Source organism: Hypanus sabinus, chromosome 3 (genome assembly GCF_030144855.1).
Source record: "Hypanus sabinus isolate sHypSab1 chromosome 3, sHypSab1.hap1, whole genome shotgun sequence".
NCBI classification, from domain to species: domain Eukaryota; kingdom Metazoa; phylum Chordata; class Chondrichthyes; order Myliobatiformes; family Dasyatidae; genus Hypanus; species Hypanus sabinus.
In genome coordinates, this window is record NC_082708.1 from 57,302,201 (window position 1) to 57,321,541 (window position 19,341).

The 19,341-nt window shown below is 39.9% G+C and overlaps 1 protein-coding gene across 6 annotated transcripts in view; it reads right to left on the reverse strand.

Moving 5' to 3' along the window:
• Window positions 1-19,341, reverse strand: part of LOC132391342 (transmembrane protein 182-like) — an 84,779-nt gene that overhangs the window by 6,717 nt on the left and 58,721 nt on the right. For all 6 annotated transcript variants that reach the window (XM_059964401.1, XM_059964396.1, XM_059964398.1 and 3 more), the window contains 3 exons: window positions 13,276-13,372; window positions 10,329-10,424; window positions 9,114-9,251 (listed from right to left, as the gene is read on the reverse strand). In XM_059964401.1, coding sequence (XP_059820384.1) covers window positions 9,114-9,251; window positions 10,329-10,424; window positions 13,276-13,372 — 331 coding nt within the window. The remainder of the gene's footprint in view (window positions 1-9,113; window positions 9,252-10,328; window positions 10,425-13,275; window positions 13,373-19,341) is intronic.

Consider the following 19,341-nt stretch of genomic DNA (forward strand, 5'->3'; position numbering starts at 1 on the left):
GCAGATCTTAACTAAAAAAGCAATACGGAGAGAAAAAAATAGGTATGAGCTCAGTCTAGCCAGGAATATAAAAGGGGATAGCAAAAGCTTTTTAAGCTATGTGAAGAGAAAGAAGATAGTTAAGAACAATGTTGGCCCCTTGAAGAATGAATTGGGAGAAATTGTTATGGGAAACAGGGAAATGGCAACAGAATTTAATGCGTACTTTAGATCTGTCTTCACCAGGGAGGACACAAGCAATCTCCTAGATGTATGGATGGGCCAGGGTCATAAGATATCAGAGGAATTGAGACAGATTGACATTAGGAAAGAAACTGTGATGAGTAGACTGGTAGGACTGAAGGCTAATAAATCCCCGGGTCCAGATGGTCTGCATCCGAGGGTTCTAAAAGAGGTGGCTCAGGAAATTGCGGATGCATTGGTAATCATTTTCCAATGTTCATTAGATTCAGGATCAGTTCCTGAAGATTGGAGAGTGGCTAATGTTGTCCCACTTTTCAAGAAGGGAGGGAAGGAGAAAACGGAGAACTATCGCCCTGTTAGCCTAACGTCAGTCGTGGGGAAGATGCTTGAGTCCATTATTAAGGACGAAATAGTGGCACATCTTGATGGCAGAAATAGGATTAGGCTGAGCCAGCATGGATTTACCAAGGGCAAATCATGCTTGACTAATCTGTTGGAGTTTTTTGAGGGTGTAACAAGGATGTTAAACGAGGCTAAGCCAGTGGATGTTGTGTACGTAGATTTTCAAAAGGCATTCGATAAGGTGCCACATAGGAGATTGGTGAGTAAAATCAGAGCTCATGGCATTGGGGGCAGGGTTTCAACATAGATAGAAAACTGGTTGGCAGATAGAAAGCAAAGGGTAGCAGTGAATGGGTGTTTCTCGGACTGGCTGGAGGTGACTAGTGGGGTACCACAGGGCTCTGTATTGGGACCACAGCTCTTTACGATTTATGTCAACGATTTAGATGAGGGCATTGAAAACTATATCAGCAAGTTTGCTGACGATACTAAACTGGGTGGCAGTGTGACATGCGAAGAGGACGTTAGGAGAATACAGGGAGACTTGGATAGGCTGGGTGAGTGGGCAGATACTTGGCAGATGTCATTCAATGTGAATAAATGTGAAGTTATCCACTTTGGATGCAGGAACAAGAGGGCAGAGTATTGTCTGAATGGTGTAGAGTTAGGTAAGGGAGAAATGCAAAGAGACCTAGGAGTCCTAGTTCACCAGTCAATGAAGGTGAATGAGCAAGTGCAACAGGCAGTGAAGAGGGCAAATGGAATGTTGGCCTTTGTTACAAGGGAAATTGAGTACAAGAGCAAGGATGTCCTTTTGCATTTGTACAGGGCCCTGGTGAGACCACACCTGGAATATTGTGTACAGTTTTGGTCTCCAGGTTTAAGGAAGGACATTCTGGCAATTGAGGAAGTGCAGCGTAGATTCACTAGGTTGATTCCTGGGATGGCAGGGCTGACTTATGCAGAGAGATTGGAGAGATTGGGCTTGTACATGCTGGAATTGAGGAGATTGAGAGGGGATCTGATTGAAACGTTTAAGATAATTAAAGGAATTGATAGGATTGAGGCAGGAAATATGCTCCAGATGTTGGGAGAGTCCAGTACCAGAGGGCATGGATTGAGAATAAGAGGTCAGTTATTTACAACAGAGTTGAGAAAGAGCTTCTTCTCCCAGAGAGTTGTGGAGGTGTGGAATGCACTGCCTCGGAAGACGGTGGAGGCCAATTCTCTGGATGCTTTCAAGGACCTAGATAGATAACTGATGGATAGGGGAATCAAGGGATATGGGGACAAGGCAGGGACTGGGTATTGATAGTGAATGATCAGCCATGATCTCAGAATGGCGGTGCAGACTCAAGGGGCCGAATGGTCTACTTCTGCACCTATTGTCTATTGGCTACTTCAAACAGCACAGCCGTTTGACTGCTCCCATGACAGCATTTAAAATACTGCTGACTAGCTGCAGATGTGCACTGCAGCAAATGAGGGAATATACTCATGCATTGTTTCCATCAACATACGTATAAAAGCTGGATCTTAAGTATAATGCCTAAGTGAAGAGTAACGTGTAAGTGAAGAGGGTGGCAGGATCACTGGTCGACCCATGAAGGGTTTCGGGAAAGGTTTCAATGCTGGAGGTACTTTGCCTCGGAATGGGAACTGACTCCAAATGTTAACAGAAGAAAAGATGCATTAAAGTGCAATATGTAATAAAAACACTATTAACTCCAATAAGAAAATATGAAAAATTGAATGAAATAAGTAATGCAAGAAGAAAGCAAAAAAACATAGTGAGGTTGTGTATACAGGTCACTGTCCATTCAGAAATCTGATGGCAGAGGGAAAGAATCTATTGCTGAAATGTTGAGTGTGTGTCTTTACATTCCTATACCTCCTCCTTGATGGTAGCAATGAGAAGAGGGCACCCTGTGTGATGGAGGTCCTTAATGCTGGATGCCACCTTTTTGAGGCATTGCCTATTGAAGATGCCTTCCATGCTGGGGAGGCTGGTGCCCATTATAGAGCTGGCCGAGTCTGCAACTTTCTGCAGCTTTTTCTATCCTGTGCTGTGGTCCTGCCATAACAAATGGTGATGCAACCAGTTAGAAAGCTTTCCACGATACATCTGTAGAAATTTGCAAGAGTCTTTGGTGACATACGTAGCAAATCTCCCCGAACTCCTAATGAAATATAGCCACTGTCGTGACTTCTTTGCAATTGAATCAAGGTGTTGGGACCAAGGTAGATTCTCAGAGACGTTGACTCCCACTGCTCACCCTTTCTACTTCTGATCCCACTATGAGGACTGTTGTGTGTTCCCTCAACTTCCCCTTCCTGAGGTCCATAATCAATTCCTTGGCCTTACTGACGCTGAGTGCAAGGTTTTTGTTGTGATCACCACTCAACCAGCTAGTCTATCTTGCTCCTGGATGCCTCCTCATCACCATTTTAAATTTTGACAATTGTGGTGTCATCAGCAAATTTATAGCTGGCATTTAAGCTGTACCTAGCCACACAATCATGGTTGTAGAGAGAGTAGAGCAGTAGGCTAAACATGTATCTTTGAGGTGTGTCGGTGTTGATTGTCAGCAAGGAGGAGATGTTATTTCTGATATGCACTGACTGTTGTGTCCTGATGAGGAAGTCAATGATCCAGTTGCAGAGGGCCCATGTCTTTGATCTTGTTAAATCAAGAACATGAAGTCATACTACATCAACCTGTAGATGATAAACATCCACAATTGACTTCACAAGACTAGTACCAGAGAAATCAGAATCAAATTTATTCATAAAATTGGACCTCGCCCATGCCTAATTACAAATGAATGCTGAGTAAGATAGTCAGCAGTAAATGGCCATCAATTGGCAAAATTTATTCAATGGAATCAATTTTCCAGTCAAGATTTTTCAAATCACTATCGACTGATCCCTGCAACAATGCTTGTGAACCAAGGTTGACAAGGTTGTTGTTGATTGCTACAAGCACAAAGAAATCTTTCTGATTTGAAGGATATGTTTTATGAAATTACATGAAATTATTATGACACCAAAGTGAGGGAAAAGCACATTTTTGTATCAGGAAACAAGGTGCCCTGGTTCCAAGTTGATGCCAGTGGCCCATACCAGAGAAGGAAAATACAGCACATGTCACCACTGGGTCAAAGCCTGTATTGAAGTCATTCATTAGGTCTGAGTAACATGTCCTTTCAGACCTTCTTATGGAACAAGAAGCAACAAAGAAAGTGCATAACACAAGAAGAATGGGGTAATTCCTCATTCCTTATGATTCAACGCAGGAGTTGACTTAGACTTGTCATTAAGTCATAGAGTCTTGGAGTAATAAACATGGTAACAAGCCCCTCAAACCAATTAGTCTATGTTGACTGAAATTCCTATCTAAGCCAGTCCCATATGCCATGCTTGGCCTGAATTCCCCTAATCCCTTCCTATTCCTGTGTCTGTTCAATATAATCTGTATAATAATGTTATTAAACTTAACCTCAACCTCTTTTGCTGGCAGCTGGTTCCATATATGTATCACTCTCTTAGTGACAGGTCCCTTTTAAATCTCACCCTTCTCACTTTAAACCTAAACACTCTCGTTTTCAATTCCCTATTCCTGTGAAAAATATTGTCTGCATTCACCTTATCTATGCCCCTCATGATTTTAGACACCTGTACAAGGTCACCCCTTAGTTTTCTCCGTTTCAAGGAATATTGCTGCAGCCTGCTTAACCCATTTCTATAAATCAGACCCTCGAGCTCTGGCAACATTCTCATAAATCTTTCAGCACTCTTACCCCATGCATTGAGTTATGATGAATGATGGGTTTAATAAAATGTAATTGTTACATTTTCAGTGAGTATGGGTTGATGCATTGTACACTATATATGTGAACTTGCATGTAGTCTCCAACATTGCAATGTGGAAATGCATAGAGAGTACTATATGCATAGACAAGCATAGTACTACAATATTCTATAACTATGTATGCAGACATACTGTAACGTTGTTGGTCAAGAAAGTCATGTAGTTTGCCTGCTATAGATGCTAATAGAATGGCATCGCCTGTAGCAGGAACTTTAGATCAAATGCACATAAAATTTAAATATTGTATCTTGCAAATAAACAGAAACCCTTTGAAGGATATACAGTAGGCTCTGGTTAATTGGGAGACATTGGGACCAATACAGTTTGGCCCCATTAAGTGCCTGCCCCGATTAGCCAAAGATTCATGGAAGTACTTAAAAGGAAAGTTATTATTTAACTGATTAACAAATTATGTATTTAAATGAAATACAGAACAAATCCGAACTCTACCGATGTTACTACAGTACAAGAAAAATCTGTTCCTACTTCTGAATGACGAAGGAATTCACCCAGTGTACCAGACATCCAGGAAGGGGTAGCACCTGTGATGAAGGGGCTTATTGTGTAATTCTGGAGGAGTTCACTAACCGTTGATCCCCACTCGACACTTAGCTCTCACATGTGGCTCCAAGTAGCTGTTTGCATGTGACAGCAACTTCAACAGGCAGCCTAACTCAGATGACGGTAGCTGGGGGACCTCATACCTCATTGAAATCGGGACATGCCAGTCCTAACGTGTGCAGTCGGCTCTAGCGGACTGGATGGATGAGGTAAACAGTGCGATCCAATGGCCAGGAAGGCAGTTCTGCAGTGCTTTGCACATGAAACATTTCGTAGTCTGACTTTCTGGGGAACTAATAGCACTACATTGAACTTCGGCATTGAATTTAAAATATTAGTAGACTGGAAAAAGCTGGGAAAGATTGTAGATCCATGAGAAACAGTTCTGGAATACCTAAGCTGGTGGAATGAGTAGCCCATGCCAGAATTTCAATACAGTAGATCCCAGTTACTTTGGCCATCGGCTAACCAGGGCAACCATTTATTTCAGACAACTCTTAAAGAACAAAAACAAATCGAGAAAATGGCTGGGATTGTCTTCATTTATTTGCCACTACGTCACTTAATTGGGATGGAGGCTGACACCGAACAGTTTCTAACTAACGTCAGTCATGAGTACTTGTGTAGCTGCTAGACACTGCACCGTGCTTAGAGTGAACAGTTTCTAAATAGTACTAGTTGCATGTGCTTGTGTTCAAAGTACAGTGATTTTTGACACTGATTGTTAGTGAGAAATGAGCAGCAAGACAGTTCAGAACTATTTTGCACATTGCGTTTCAAACATTCAGGCTTAGAGATGCCAGAAACGAACAAGAGTGAAAATGAAACAAGTTAAGCATTGCAAAGAATTTGAAGGTATCAACAATCATCTTGAATGTTACAATGGAAGTGAAGATTTGTTAGATGTAGTCATTGAAAGTCTTGTATGAAGGCAGTCTATCATCTGCACTAGGTGTCTGCACTGATTTTATTCATTTACAGTCAATTAGAAGGACATGATAGCATACACTGGAAGAATTCCTCCATTGATAACTACTAGGAACTTATACACAGTTATATGCTACTGTAGTCATATAGGTAGTATTCTAACTGTACTATATTTCACTTACATATGTAATTTGTTACACAGTTAAATGGTAGCTTGTCTTTTTAAACCTTTTTAAAATATTGGCTAATTAGAGTGTGATGGAATCTTAAGTTTTATTCATTATGGACTGCGCCCTTAAGAATCATGCCTGTAAGAGAGAAAGAGACATACAGCACAAGCAGCTTGCTGCAGAGAGAGGGGTAGGGGAGGAGCTACATGATGGACAACTGGTGTTCAGCACATCTGTATTTAAACAAGCGCAACTGTCTCTTTCGCGGTTCATGCTGACACATGAAGGCTAGTGGCGGAATTGCCGCTGAACTTTTTGTGCCCACAAGGGTGGGGCTGAGGATCAATTAAGAGGAAGTGATCCGTGACTATCGGTGCATGTAAGGGCGACCCTGTGGAGTCTACTGGTGTGTCCAACCCATGCTTGGGTTGGTAGATTATCACTTGAAGATGTTACTCTTAAGTTGGTCACGTTTGTCTAACTTGGAAGATTTGGAGGACATCGAGGAGGATCGATGACACCTGTTTACGAGGATTACAGATCTCCCTCTCACTGCAATCCCGTGGACTGAACTGAATTTCCTTACCACACCATCGTAAGACTGTATCACTTCCCACCTAAGCTTGAAGAAGTTTGGGGATTTATATATTTACACCTATATACGTATAACACCGTTAACTCTTGATTTACCTGGTTTAAGTTACTATATGACTTAGTTACTAATAAAATAGTGTTTTGTTAAGAGCAGAACCAGACTCCAGGTGTGTTCCTTTGCTGCTGATAATTTTACAGAGTTGCATGTACATAACATAAACTGGGTTGCTCGTCCCAGATACGAACAAATTGTTTGGAGCCATTTTAAAATTGTTGGGGGTTTGATTGATTAATGGTTGATCTGATTGGGGAAAATCCCTTTTGATTTGCTTGAGTGGGAAATCAGCAGCAATGGAGGTTGAGCCTGGTAGGTTTCTGGCAGAAGCAACCCCTGAAGCATTGGATTGTGCTATGAGTTGCTCAAAAGTTAAAGCTTAAGGTGAACACTAAAATGAGGAAGGCTCAGAAGCAGATATTAATAGCACAGCATTTTATAACCGAGGGACAGTTTAATGAGGATGTGTTGGAAATGTTTGCTGAAAGTAAACCTACTGAGGCTGAGCTTCAGCTTCAGGTAGAAAAATTGAAGATGGAGGCTGAGGATAGGCAAAGACAACATGAGTTGCAACTAAAACAGCTCGAGGTTGACGAAGCAGAAAGGAAGAGGCAGCACAATGCTAGAGAGGCAAAGGGGCAGAAGAAGCAGAAGGCTGAGGAGGCAGAAAAGCAGAGAGTTCGAGAGGGAGAGAATGCAGCAAAGAGGTCAAGTGCCAGACCCTGGTGATAGGTTTACTGTCAGTCGAGAAATCATGCTGGTACCTCCATTTGACCTAGCAGAAGTTGATAATACTTCCTGCATTTTGAAAAAGTGGCCCAGAATTAGCAGTGGCCAAGGGACCAGTGTGCTGTTTTGTTACAAAGTGCAATTAAAGGGGAGGCCCAATAAGTGTATTCTGCCCTGACACGAAGAGGCAACTGATTATAACACAGTGAAAGATGCAGTGCTGAAGATTTACGAGTTGATTCTGGAGGCGTACAGACAAAAGTTTAGAGATTTGAGGAAGCCTGGGAGCCAAACATATGTGGAGTTTGCCTGTGAGAATCTGGTGTACTTCAGTCGTTGGTGTACCTCAAAAGGGGCGAATGAGAATATTAACTTGAGAGAGTTGATTTTGATTGAAGAATTTAAAAACTGCATCCCCGCTGAAATAAGGATGTACTTAGATGAAAATGAGGCTGCGACCCTGTCAGAGTCTGCGAAGATAGCAGACCAGTTTGCCTTAACCCATAAGGTTAAGTTTTTCCCCAATAAGGTCTACATAAAGAGTAGCAAGGATAACCCACAGGCTAAACCAGAAAGTAAGCTGGGGACTAATGACAAAAGTAGGGATGTAGGGAAGCAGTTGAAGGGAAAATTTCCCAGTCCTACTTGTTACTTTTTTAAGAAGCTCAGTCATGTGGCGTCTAATTGTTTTGCTCTGAAAAAGGGGAAAGAAAAAGAAAAGGAGGCAACCCCAAATGCTTGTGTTCAGACAGTTGAGACACCACCAAGGAAGTGTGGTTTGAACGAATCAGGAGGGAGTCGTTCGGTTTGTCTCAGATGGGTTTGTGTCCATAAAGGAGGGGTCAACCCCAGTCCCAAGGAGGATCTGGCGAGATACTGGGGCTTTTCAGTCACTGATATTGGACAGTGTTTTGAAATTTGGTGCCAAGACAAAAACTGACCAAGTAAATATTGTTAAAGGTATTGGAAAGGGGACTGTGTCTGTACCTTTACATAAGGCGATTTTGAATTGTGGATTGTTATCAGGACCTGTTAAGATAGGGGTACAATCTGAATTACCGATGAAGAATGTGGACGTGCTGTTGGTAATGACCTTGCAGGTGGTGATGTTTATCCGGCAGTGCAGCTAACAAGCAAGCCTGCTGCTGACGATCCACACCTGGATACTGATATTTAACTGCATGCGCAGTAACCCGAAACATGACTAAAAGTCTGATAACGCAGGTAGTTCTGGGCAGGGGGATTTTGATGCCCATGATAGCCAAAATAGGGGTTCAGATCATGATGATTTATCAGAGACTTTTCTACTGACCATGTTTCAACAGGATTTGAGTCACAAGGCTCATGAGAAATGTTTATGTTTGTCCAGGAGATAATTTATAGCAGAACAAAACTGAGATCCTGAGATTGCAGCTTTAAAAGAAACAGCTCTCTCCGATGATGAGGTTCAGGGGGAGTCAGTAGGCTATTATCTTAAGGACAGGGTTGCATGTACATGACAAGGGATGCGCTTATTTCGGCCAGAATGTACTAGTCTCGATGTGTCCCAAGTCCACTGTACTCAAATATGAAGCAGTCATATTTTTCACAAAAGATTTAGAGCAAACAATATGAACCAATGTGAAAATATTTGAGAAAGTTTGAAGTGTAAATAAATGAGATATATAAGACTTTCAGTTACCAGCAATCAAGAATATTACTCCAGTTGTTTTATACATGTTGTAGTTCTCACAGCATGCAGAGTAGATGATGCAGAGGAATCCAATTGTTACAAATGTTACTCCCAAGAACATCAGTGCACTCCACAATTTACGGTACGCTAGAAAAACAAGCACATGGTGTTAATAGTCTAATAAAATTTAGTGCAGCAACTAGCAAATGAACAAACTGACTCATTGTAAGAAGTAAAATGTAGTGGTGAGCAAGATGTTACCTCATGATAGTACAGACTAATTATTTCCTTCAGGTACAGTCAAATACCATCAGCAAGAATACAAGACACATGGTGAATCAAAAATTGACTGCACTTCTTATCCTGAAGTATTGTGGAGATTCAGCATCAGTACTCAACAATTTAAACAAACATCAAACCAAAAAAATAAATTCTTCAGGGTTTCTTTATGAAGCATCCCTCTATGTGACAATGCCACCAAGTCAATGAGTTATCAGTAAGGTGGCATTGACATCAAAGTGTACACAACAGAAGAAATATCCAACAGTACATAAAGAATAAGCTGGTAACTTGTAATAAGCTGTTAACAGAATATTTTGATTTTTGCAGAAAGGGGAGGAAGAGGGATGGGGGTGGAAGGGATGAGGAAGGGAGAGGGAGGGAGAGATGAAGAATTTGATATTTAACTGTAGCAGTGGGGGAAAGGTCTAGGAATGGAAGGAAGGAAAGAAAACGGAGAGAGAAGGGGAGACAGGAGGGGAAGGTGGCGGGGAAGGGGAGGGGGAGTGGGAGATGGAGAGAGAGAGGAAAGAGAGAGGGGGCAGAGGCAGTAAGACATGTATTAGCCAATGTTTTATTTGTATTACTTAATTTGTAGCTTTTTTCAGGTTTTAGCAAATGCTTTTTACAAAACCTGTTTTTTATGCTGTTCTGCGAGGTTAAACCTGTTTTTTGCCATCCAGAGATGTCTGCCCAAACTCAGAGAACAATGGTACAAGAATCTGCTGGGCAAATGACTAAACCCTTAGCCTTCAGAGTGCGGTAAATAGTGAATGTGTATAGTCATCTTAATTTACATGTAAAGCTGTTTGATTTATGAATGTAGACACCTGAAATATTGCTCCATCTGATAACGCTGAGCTAGCCACAAATACCAGCTGTTATGTAAGAAAAATACTCCTTATTGCGTGTTATATAATAGTTTGCTTAATGAAAAGTACTTACAGATTGAGGATTCAAATTCTTTCGTGGTTCTCCCTTCAACGTTTGGAAATGGGGAATGAAAGGCGTGCACGCAGCATTTTAAAGGTGGTTGGTAAACTAAGTGGAGAAAGCAAGACATCAATTTCGGAATCACTTAAACAATAAGTCCACAATATCAATGGCATACCACATTAAAAGCGGGATTGGAAGTTGGCATAGCAGCTCATGGTTTCCGTACTATTTAATGGCTTCACGATTGGAAATGGACTGCTTAATTGGAAATAAACCTTTTCCTGGGAATTCTGTCCAAGTTCTGTCGCTGGTATGTGTTTACTGCCAGAATGTGTGGCAACACTTGCAGGTTGCCCCAGCATACCCTCGGGATGTTGGTTGTTAACACAAACAACACGTTTCATTGTGTACTTTGATGTACACATGACAAATAAACTTAGATCTGGAAATCTTGGGTCAATTATCACGTCAAACTCTTAAAAGCTCAATTAACAGTGTTGCTTGCACAGTCTGATGCCAATTCCATTGAAAGCACATATATTTAAATAACTACAACCAGATATTAAAAGCTATTAAAGAAGGCATGACACGGTAACATAGGAGTCAGTACATAGCATTACAGTGCCAGTGATTAGGGTTCAATTCTCATTGTTGTCTATAAAGAGTTTGTACTCTCTCCCTCTGCATTTCTTCTGGATGCTCTGGTTTTCTCCCACATTGCAAAGTTATACAGCTAATCGGTCACAGGGGTTCTAATAGGATGGTGCAGGTGCATTCGGCCGGAAAGGACTGTTACTGTGCTGTATCTCTAAATTAAATTGGGTTAAATTAAAGCCACCGCAAGTTTAACAGTGACATGATCTAAATTTGAAAATGGTGAAGTAACTGTTTATTTCTTTACTTCAATATTTCTTTGCGTTTTTTTTCATCTGGGTGCAAACTGGCAGTGTGAAATTGTCACATTGTTCAAGAAGAAGTTTTGATGCCAACACCTTTCCTACTTTTCCCCTGGTTCCTCACAGGTAATCTGTTGCACACTAGTTGTGGACTAAGATGGATTTTGAAGGAGAACTCCACTAATATGTACTTGAAATGAATAGATGGATAAAAGCTGACTGTTTAATTCATAAGCAGTGAAGATGTATCGAATAACTCTCTGTTCATGTGATATCACATGATGTCTGTTCATGAGACAGCCTCTTGCAGATGGGAATATATTCAACTCTTCTGATTTCTGGATTATTACTCAAATATATGTTTACTACAGAATCTGACTGATCAGGAGATTTAACGTGTGGGCTAGAAGATGGATACAGAAAAGAGACATTCCTTTGTATTCGACAGCAACACTTTTTAGGGACATTGTAGCACTGATAAGATTACCTACACCTGCACAAGAAATTTTAAAATAAAAGTATGAAGGCTTTTGTTCAGTTACATAGGATGCTCACTAGACCATATTTGAAGTGCTATGTATGCTAGAAGTGGATTCACTTGGTCTAGGACAAGGTCCTGTAAATTGCTGAGTGGAGGGAAGGGGAGACATTAGAAAGAGCCTGACCATAAACATACAAATATCTTTAGGACCAACCTTTTTTATGCCATGGACCAATACCATTAAGCAAGTGGCCCGTGAACCCAGGTTGGGAACCCCTGCATTAGATTCTGGGATGATGCCCAAGGACTGCATATCTCTTCAAGAACTCAGGTGCCATTGAGATTGAAGGCCATGGAATAAAACCCGTTGTGTCACCATCAATAGAAAATTAGTTACAAGGAAACAGAGCAGTAATGCAATTTTCTTCTCAGGATTGAAAGAAGTGTATAGTGCAGTTCCCCAGGGCCAACATTACTCTTAATATATATGTTTTATGATTTGTACATGGCTACACAGGATATAGTTTCCAAATCTGCAGATTACATAATCCTAGGAGTCCTATCATCACGGGCACAGACCTTCCCATCACTGAAAGCAACTGCATGAGGAGCTGCCTCAGCAAGGCTGCATCTATTAGCAATGATCCCCTCCATCTGAGCCAGGTCCTCACTTGCAGCTGCCACCAGGAATTACAGCAACCTGTAGCCAAGTGGCTAAGGCATCGGTCTAGTGATCTGAAGGTTGCTAGTTCAAGCCTCTGCTGAAGCAGTGTGTTGTGTCCTTGAGAAAGGCACTTAACCACACATTGCTCTGTGACGACACCGGTGACAAGCTGTATTGGCCTAGTGCCCTTCCCTTGGACAACATCGGTGGCGTGGAGAAGGGGAGACTTGCAGCGTGGGCAACTGCCTGTCTTCCATACAATCTTGCCCAGGCCTCAGTCAACATCGAAATTGATGGACAGCCGAAGAAGAAGAAAGACAGGATTAGGATCCGAGAACAGATTTGGAGGCAGATTCTTTTGAAAGAGAGCTAGCTGAAAGTACAGTAGGAAAAGATTTGCAGGGCTTGTTGAGAAAGTGTAGCTGAATTGCTCTTCTATAGTTGAATATCCACCCTGCTTAGTCATTTCTACAATAGTGTATTGTCTGAATAATAAAAGTCTAATGGTGACAGTCATGTGTGAATCCTGTTCCAGGAGTCATTACAGAGGCAGTATTACCAGTTGACTGGTGTTGAAAGTAACAACTGATGAGACTGCAATGGAAGAGTTCAGATGAGTCCAACAGGGAATTGATGCCAAGATCAGGGTAGAATACTATGGGTAGACCAGCTTTGGACTATTTTCCTGGATTTCCCAGTACGTCACTCACCATATACTGGAAGTTGAAATGAAGAAACAAAATGCTGCAGTTAGCACCTAATCCTGGAAGGTTAGAGCAGCATCATACTATCAGATCCCAATCAACTTAAAGAGATTCTACAAAACATAAATGTTCATCATCAGCACTATTACCATGGGCCAAAACCCTGTTGCTGTGCTGTACTGCCCAATGTTCAATATTTATATTCACTTACTGTAAATGAATTTTTTAAGTTGATACTTTTCCTCTTTGTCGCTAAATGAACATCTCCAGAAGAAACCCTCATGATGGTAATTTAACCTGTAATCCTTCTGTAACAGCACACAAAGTAAAGATAGCCATTTATTAGCAGAAAGATTTACAAATTTACTGAAGATTTTTACTTCAGTATTTTATTTCTGAGTGTCGTTAAACAAGTAGTTTTGCAGTTTGCTGATTTCCAGTTAAGGAAATATTAATCTGTGTATACAACACTGTCATCTATAAAGTGTACAACTGATGGCCAAATATGCAGCTGGATAGTATGATTGAGATACTTAGAGGGAGAACAGAGTAAAAACAATATAAACTCCAGATGCTAGAAATCAGAAATTAAAATAAACGTCGGGAAATACCTTGTAGATCTGACATGATCTGTGGAGAGCGAAACAAGCTAAATGTCTGAAGCAAATCCTGTGAGGTCAGTTTCTCTGTCCACTGATGCTAGCTGACCCACAGAGTGCTTCTAATAAGCTTTTCATATGTTGTTGCAGCAAGCGTTTATTGATTCAATGTTAATATGTATTCGAGGTAGCTACGGTGAAAGCACGTCACCACAGTTAGACATGTAGAAACACAGTAGCAGTTACAAAATGGAGACTAGTCACTCATTAAACTACAAAATGGAGAAATGACTAGGTATCCTGTGATGCAACCATAATTCTATTTCTATGGTCTCACAGACATAACTGGCCAGCTAAGCATACCTTATCAGTACTGAGGCAATCTGAGCTGGATACACTAGATCATAGAATGCTACAGCAATTTCTGACTCAAAGAGAGTGAACATGGCATCTGGTTCAAATAATGGGACAACCCAGAGCCTATCAACTGCCCATCAGGTAGTTGAATCACGGTGCTGCTTGACCTGCTGATTTCCTCCAGTACTTTGTGTGTGTTGCCTTGGATTGCCAGCACCTGCAGATCTGCCTCTGACACCTCAGGCTGGCTCCTATCATTCACATGTGGCAGCACCTTCAAACCAGTCGCTCCAGGCAGAAGGAGCTCACCAGCTGTGGTTGGCAGCTCATGTAGGAGAAGAAAAACTCTGATCTCAGAGTTCTGCTGTCAGTCATGAGGAAGGCTTCAGGAATAAACACAGAGGTAACATTTAGACCTGAAGTCCCGAAGGCATTACTATGCTGAATTCAACGCTGACTGGCAACTGCTGCGACACTGCTGGTGCCAGACTGTACTGGTCTCCGCTGTTCCTGTGGATTCATCAGCTGCATCGAGAAGGAAGCCTGCTACATGGGCAATAGCTTGCTCTCCATATTGTACTGCCCTGGCTTGTGTATCATGTAGGCAGCTGGGATGCAGCATCCATGACCGACCCTGACCAATGGAGGGCCTCTCCTCACTTGCGATAAAAATAATGAATCTTTGGCACTTGAAACAAAGCTAAGTAACCATGATTTTTCAACCATTCAATTTCCCTAACAGTAATTTATGAAACAGATGCACTCCTGGCAAATGCATTGTTAATTGAGATTATGTAAATCAAACAGACTGGCTGAGAGAGTTAGGAAAACCAAGGTTCTGAGAGTTCACATAACAGACAATCTTAGCTGGTCCCTCAACACCACCATATTGGTGAGGAAAACAAAGCAGTGCCTCCGTTTCCTGAGGAGATTGAGATGAGTGAAGCTTCCCCAGCACTGCCCTCCCCCCCATTACAACTAACTTTTACAAGAGCACCATCAAGAGTGTCCTATATCTGGTACAGAAAATGTAAGGAATCTGACCAGCAGTCCCTACAAAAGATTGCAAGGACTGCTGATGGGATCATCTGGGTCGGTCTTTCATCCATCAGAGATATTTATCAGGAGCACTGTGTACACAGGCCACTTAGCAGTGCGAATGTCTTTTCCATCTATGCAACAATCTCTTTGACCACCACACCCCTCCTCCCACCACAATTAGGTAGGACGTACCCGAGCATTAGGACAAGAACTGTTGGATGTGAAACAGTTTTTAATAATACTACTGAACTCCCTACCATTGCCAAGATCTCATCAGGCATGAAGAACCAATAACTTAATAATATTTACTTTTTAATCTTGTGTTGTAGATGCATCTTATTGTTGTTAATTTACTTGTGGCAAAATTACTTTATATGTTGTGTGTGTGAATTACATGTACTGTGTTGTGCACCTTGGTCTGGAGGAATATTGTTTTACTTTGCAGTAAACAGGTATACGGTGGAATGACAATAAACTGAACTTCATCTTGGAATACATTATGGGCATCTTGGTGCAGTGTATTCCTGTGAATGCACTGTACACTTTAGCCAGAGGGTGGTGAATCTGCAGTATTCATTGTCTGAGGAGGCCAAATCTTCCTATATAGTTAAAGTGGAGGTTGATAGGTTCTTGATTGCTAGGGGTGTGAAAAGTTATGGGGAAAAGGCAGGAGAATGGGTTTGAGAAGGATAATAAAACGGCGATGATCAAATAGAAGAGCAGACTCGATGGGCCAAATGGCCTAATTCTGATCCTCTGTCTTAAGGTCTTATGGAATGGAGAATAACATGTCATAGCTGCAGTATAACTTCAAACTCCACACCGTAGTCCTCCAGATGCAAGTCCAACAAGCTCTTCATCTCTTTATCAATCTTTTTATCGATTCAAAAAGAGCATATATACAACCAAGAGAAGAATTATCTCAAATACATATATCAACAACAATACATACAGAAGGTGAAATAAACATTAGCAAAATCATATATAGTATTAATCTGATATAGAATGTATAATCAGGAAAAAGATAATTAATTCTCCTCTTATCAATTCATAAAAAGAAAAAAAAGACTTTTTGAATTTTTTATATGAAAAAACCCGACTATTCTCCACAAACAAAAAGTCCATCCTGAGAGTAAAACCAAGAAAAGAAAGACTTTCTGATCAAATCAAAAACTTCAAAAAAAAAATAACTGGAAGAGAGGCAGTACAAAATCAATAAATCAAATCATATGAAAATATTGAATATAACTTAAACAGGACATGATGGAGGAAAGCCAATATAAACAGTAGGTGAATTAGGATCCTTCCATTTAAGTAAAATGGCTCTCCTAGCCAATAAAGTTGAAAAGGCTATCATCCGCTGAGTGGAAACAGGAATATATCCTGTTTCCGATGGAATAATCCCAAAAATTGCTGTAAGTAAATTTGGTTGTAGGTCCAGATCCAAGACTTTTGATAAAGTTTTAAAGACATCTTTCCAAAAATTGTCCACCTTTATGCAAGACCAAAACATGTGAGTTAAAGTGGCCACCTCAATATTACATCTATCGCAAACAGGATTGATACTGGGAAAAATATGGGCTAATTTATCCTCTTCATCAATTTGATCATTTAATGTTAATGATATGTTAATAATATTAGAATGTGCACATCCAAACCTCTATTGATCATCAGTGCTTCCAGTTTTTGTTAATATTCTGAAGCCTGGGTCACACTCTTAACTGCAAATGTGCTGCTTCCAAGGCCAAGTTTCTAGATCGTTAAACCTGACTTAGGAAAGCCAGAACAGAATTTGCATTCCTTTCCAATTATTGCACAATCAGTAAAATTAAATACCAATCTTTGATTATATTTGTTCATGGGTGTACATTTAATAATATAAATTCACAAGGATACTTTTTGGACCTCCACATTTAATAGTATTTCACCAGTTAAGTAATATAACTGTAATCCAAGATATTACTTCAGAGTACGATAGGATGGCTCACTGAAGTAATAACACCTTGCAGTTTCACACTAGATGTTCTCAACTTTATGATGTTCACAATGTAGTCAGATAGGAAACATGATTCTGTGGTTCCTCATCCCATCACCAAAAAGTCAACCATTGCATGCACACATACAAAATATGTTGATATTTTCTCTCTTCTTTGTGGAGTGAGGTTGCTTTCCTGCAGAAGAATTGGAGACAGTCTCTCCAGGTATGTTTACTCAGTCAGAGGAGCATGGTACAGATCATGGGCTCAGACGTCACAGAACCAGTGAATGGAATTCAATGGAATTCACAAGGATCCCAGGGTGCACTCATATACAATCTCACATCCATCTTCCACTTCTACCATAAACTGACCAAAAGGTAGAAAGAGGCACCTCTCACCTGCCCTTCTTCTAACCTGAACATGCTCTTTGGATCATTCCCAAGTCAGGAGCATAACATACACCTTTTGAGTGTGTTCCATCTCCTATCATATGAGTGATTAAATATGAGGATATAAATTGCTATCTTTTGCCCAGGGAAAAGAAATCAACAAACAAGAGTGAATAGTTTAAAGATGAGAGGGAAAGCACTTAAAAGGGATTTGAAGGGCAACTTCACACAGAAGGTGGTGTGTTTATGGAGTGAGCTCCGAGAGGAAGTAGATGACACAGATACAATAACATGTTCTTTCTTTCTCAATCTTTTTATTATTAATAATAATAAGGACAAAATACAAATGATATATTAATAAAAAAGAAATTACAAACAATACAAATTCCATTGCGATGAAAAAAGACATAAACAATAGTTACAATATAAATGGGTTTACCAAGACATAAACCATACAGTATATATATGAACATGGTAAGTCTAGATATTTCATAATATATGATATTAAAAAAACAGAAAAAAGAAAAAAAATATATATAATGCAAAATTAACTAATCTACTAATCTAATGACTAATAAAGAAGAAAAAAGATGCAAAAAAAAGAAAAAAAAGAAAAAAAAAGAAACATTGGGAGAAGAAAAAAAAGGGCTGTTTATAATATCTCACAAGAATAAATAATCATCAATGCCGTCACTTCCGGTCCTCTCAACATACATAAGCTAAAAGCTGGAAAGTCAAATGAACTTGGAACAGGGTCATATTACATCATATGAAAATATTGAATAAATGGTCTCCATAACTTTTCAAATTTAATAGAAGTATCAAAAACACCACTTCTAATTTTTTCTAAATTTAAACATAACATAGTTTGAGAGAACCAATTAAATACAGTGGGAGGGTTAATTTCCTTCCAATTCAACAATATAGATCTTCTAGCCATCAGAGTTAGAAATGCAATCATTCGACAGGCGGAAGAAGATAAATGCAGTGAGTCCATCATTGGTAAACCAAAAATTGCGGTAATAAGATGAGGTTGTAAATCAATATTCAAAACCGCAGAAATAATATCAAAAATATCTTTCCAATATTTTTTCAAAAACAAACATGACCAAAACAAATGAGCTAAAGACGCGATTTCAGATTGACATCTATCACAAATAGGATTTATATAAGAGTAAAAATGAGCTAATTTATCCTTGGACATATGGGCCCTATGTACGACCTTAAATTGTATTAATGAATGTTTGGCACATATCGATGATGTATTAACTAATTGAAGAATTCTATCCCAATTCTCACTAGGAATAATAAGGTCAAGCTCTCTTTCCCAATCCTTTTTGGTCTTATAAAGGGGCTCTGAACGTATCTGCATAATTATATTATAGTTTTGAAATAAGCCCTTTTTGAAAAGGGTCTAATTCAAACAAACTCTCCAAAATATCTGGAGGCACAAAATTTAGAAACGTAGGGAGTACAGTACTTAAAAAATGTCTAATCTGTAAATATCTAAAAAAATGAAATCTAGGCAAGTTATATTTGTTGGATAATTGCTCAAAAGACATAAAACAATTGTCCAAAAGTAAATCAGAAGATCTTAGCAATCCCTTAGTTTTCCAAGCCAAATAAGCTTGATCTATAATGGAAGGGTGGAAAAAGCAATTAAATACAATAGGACTATTTAGAACGAATTGAGTCAACCCGAACAATTTCCGAAATTGAAACCATATACGTAAAGTATGTTTAACTATCGGGTTGTCAATTCGTTTCGGCAATTTAGAGAGAGCAAAAGGGAAAGAAGTCCCTAAAATAGAACCCAGAGCATAACCTGATACAGATTTAATTTCTAAACTCACCCAATGAGGGCCAAAAGATCCACCCCAATCTTTCAACCAACATGACAAATATCTAATAT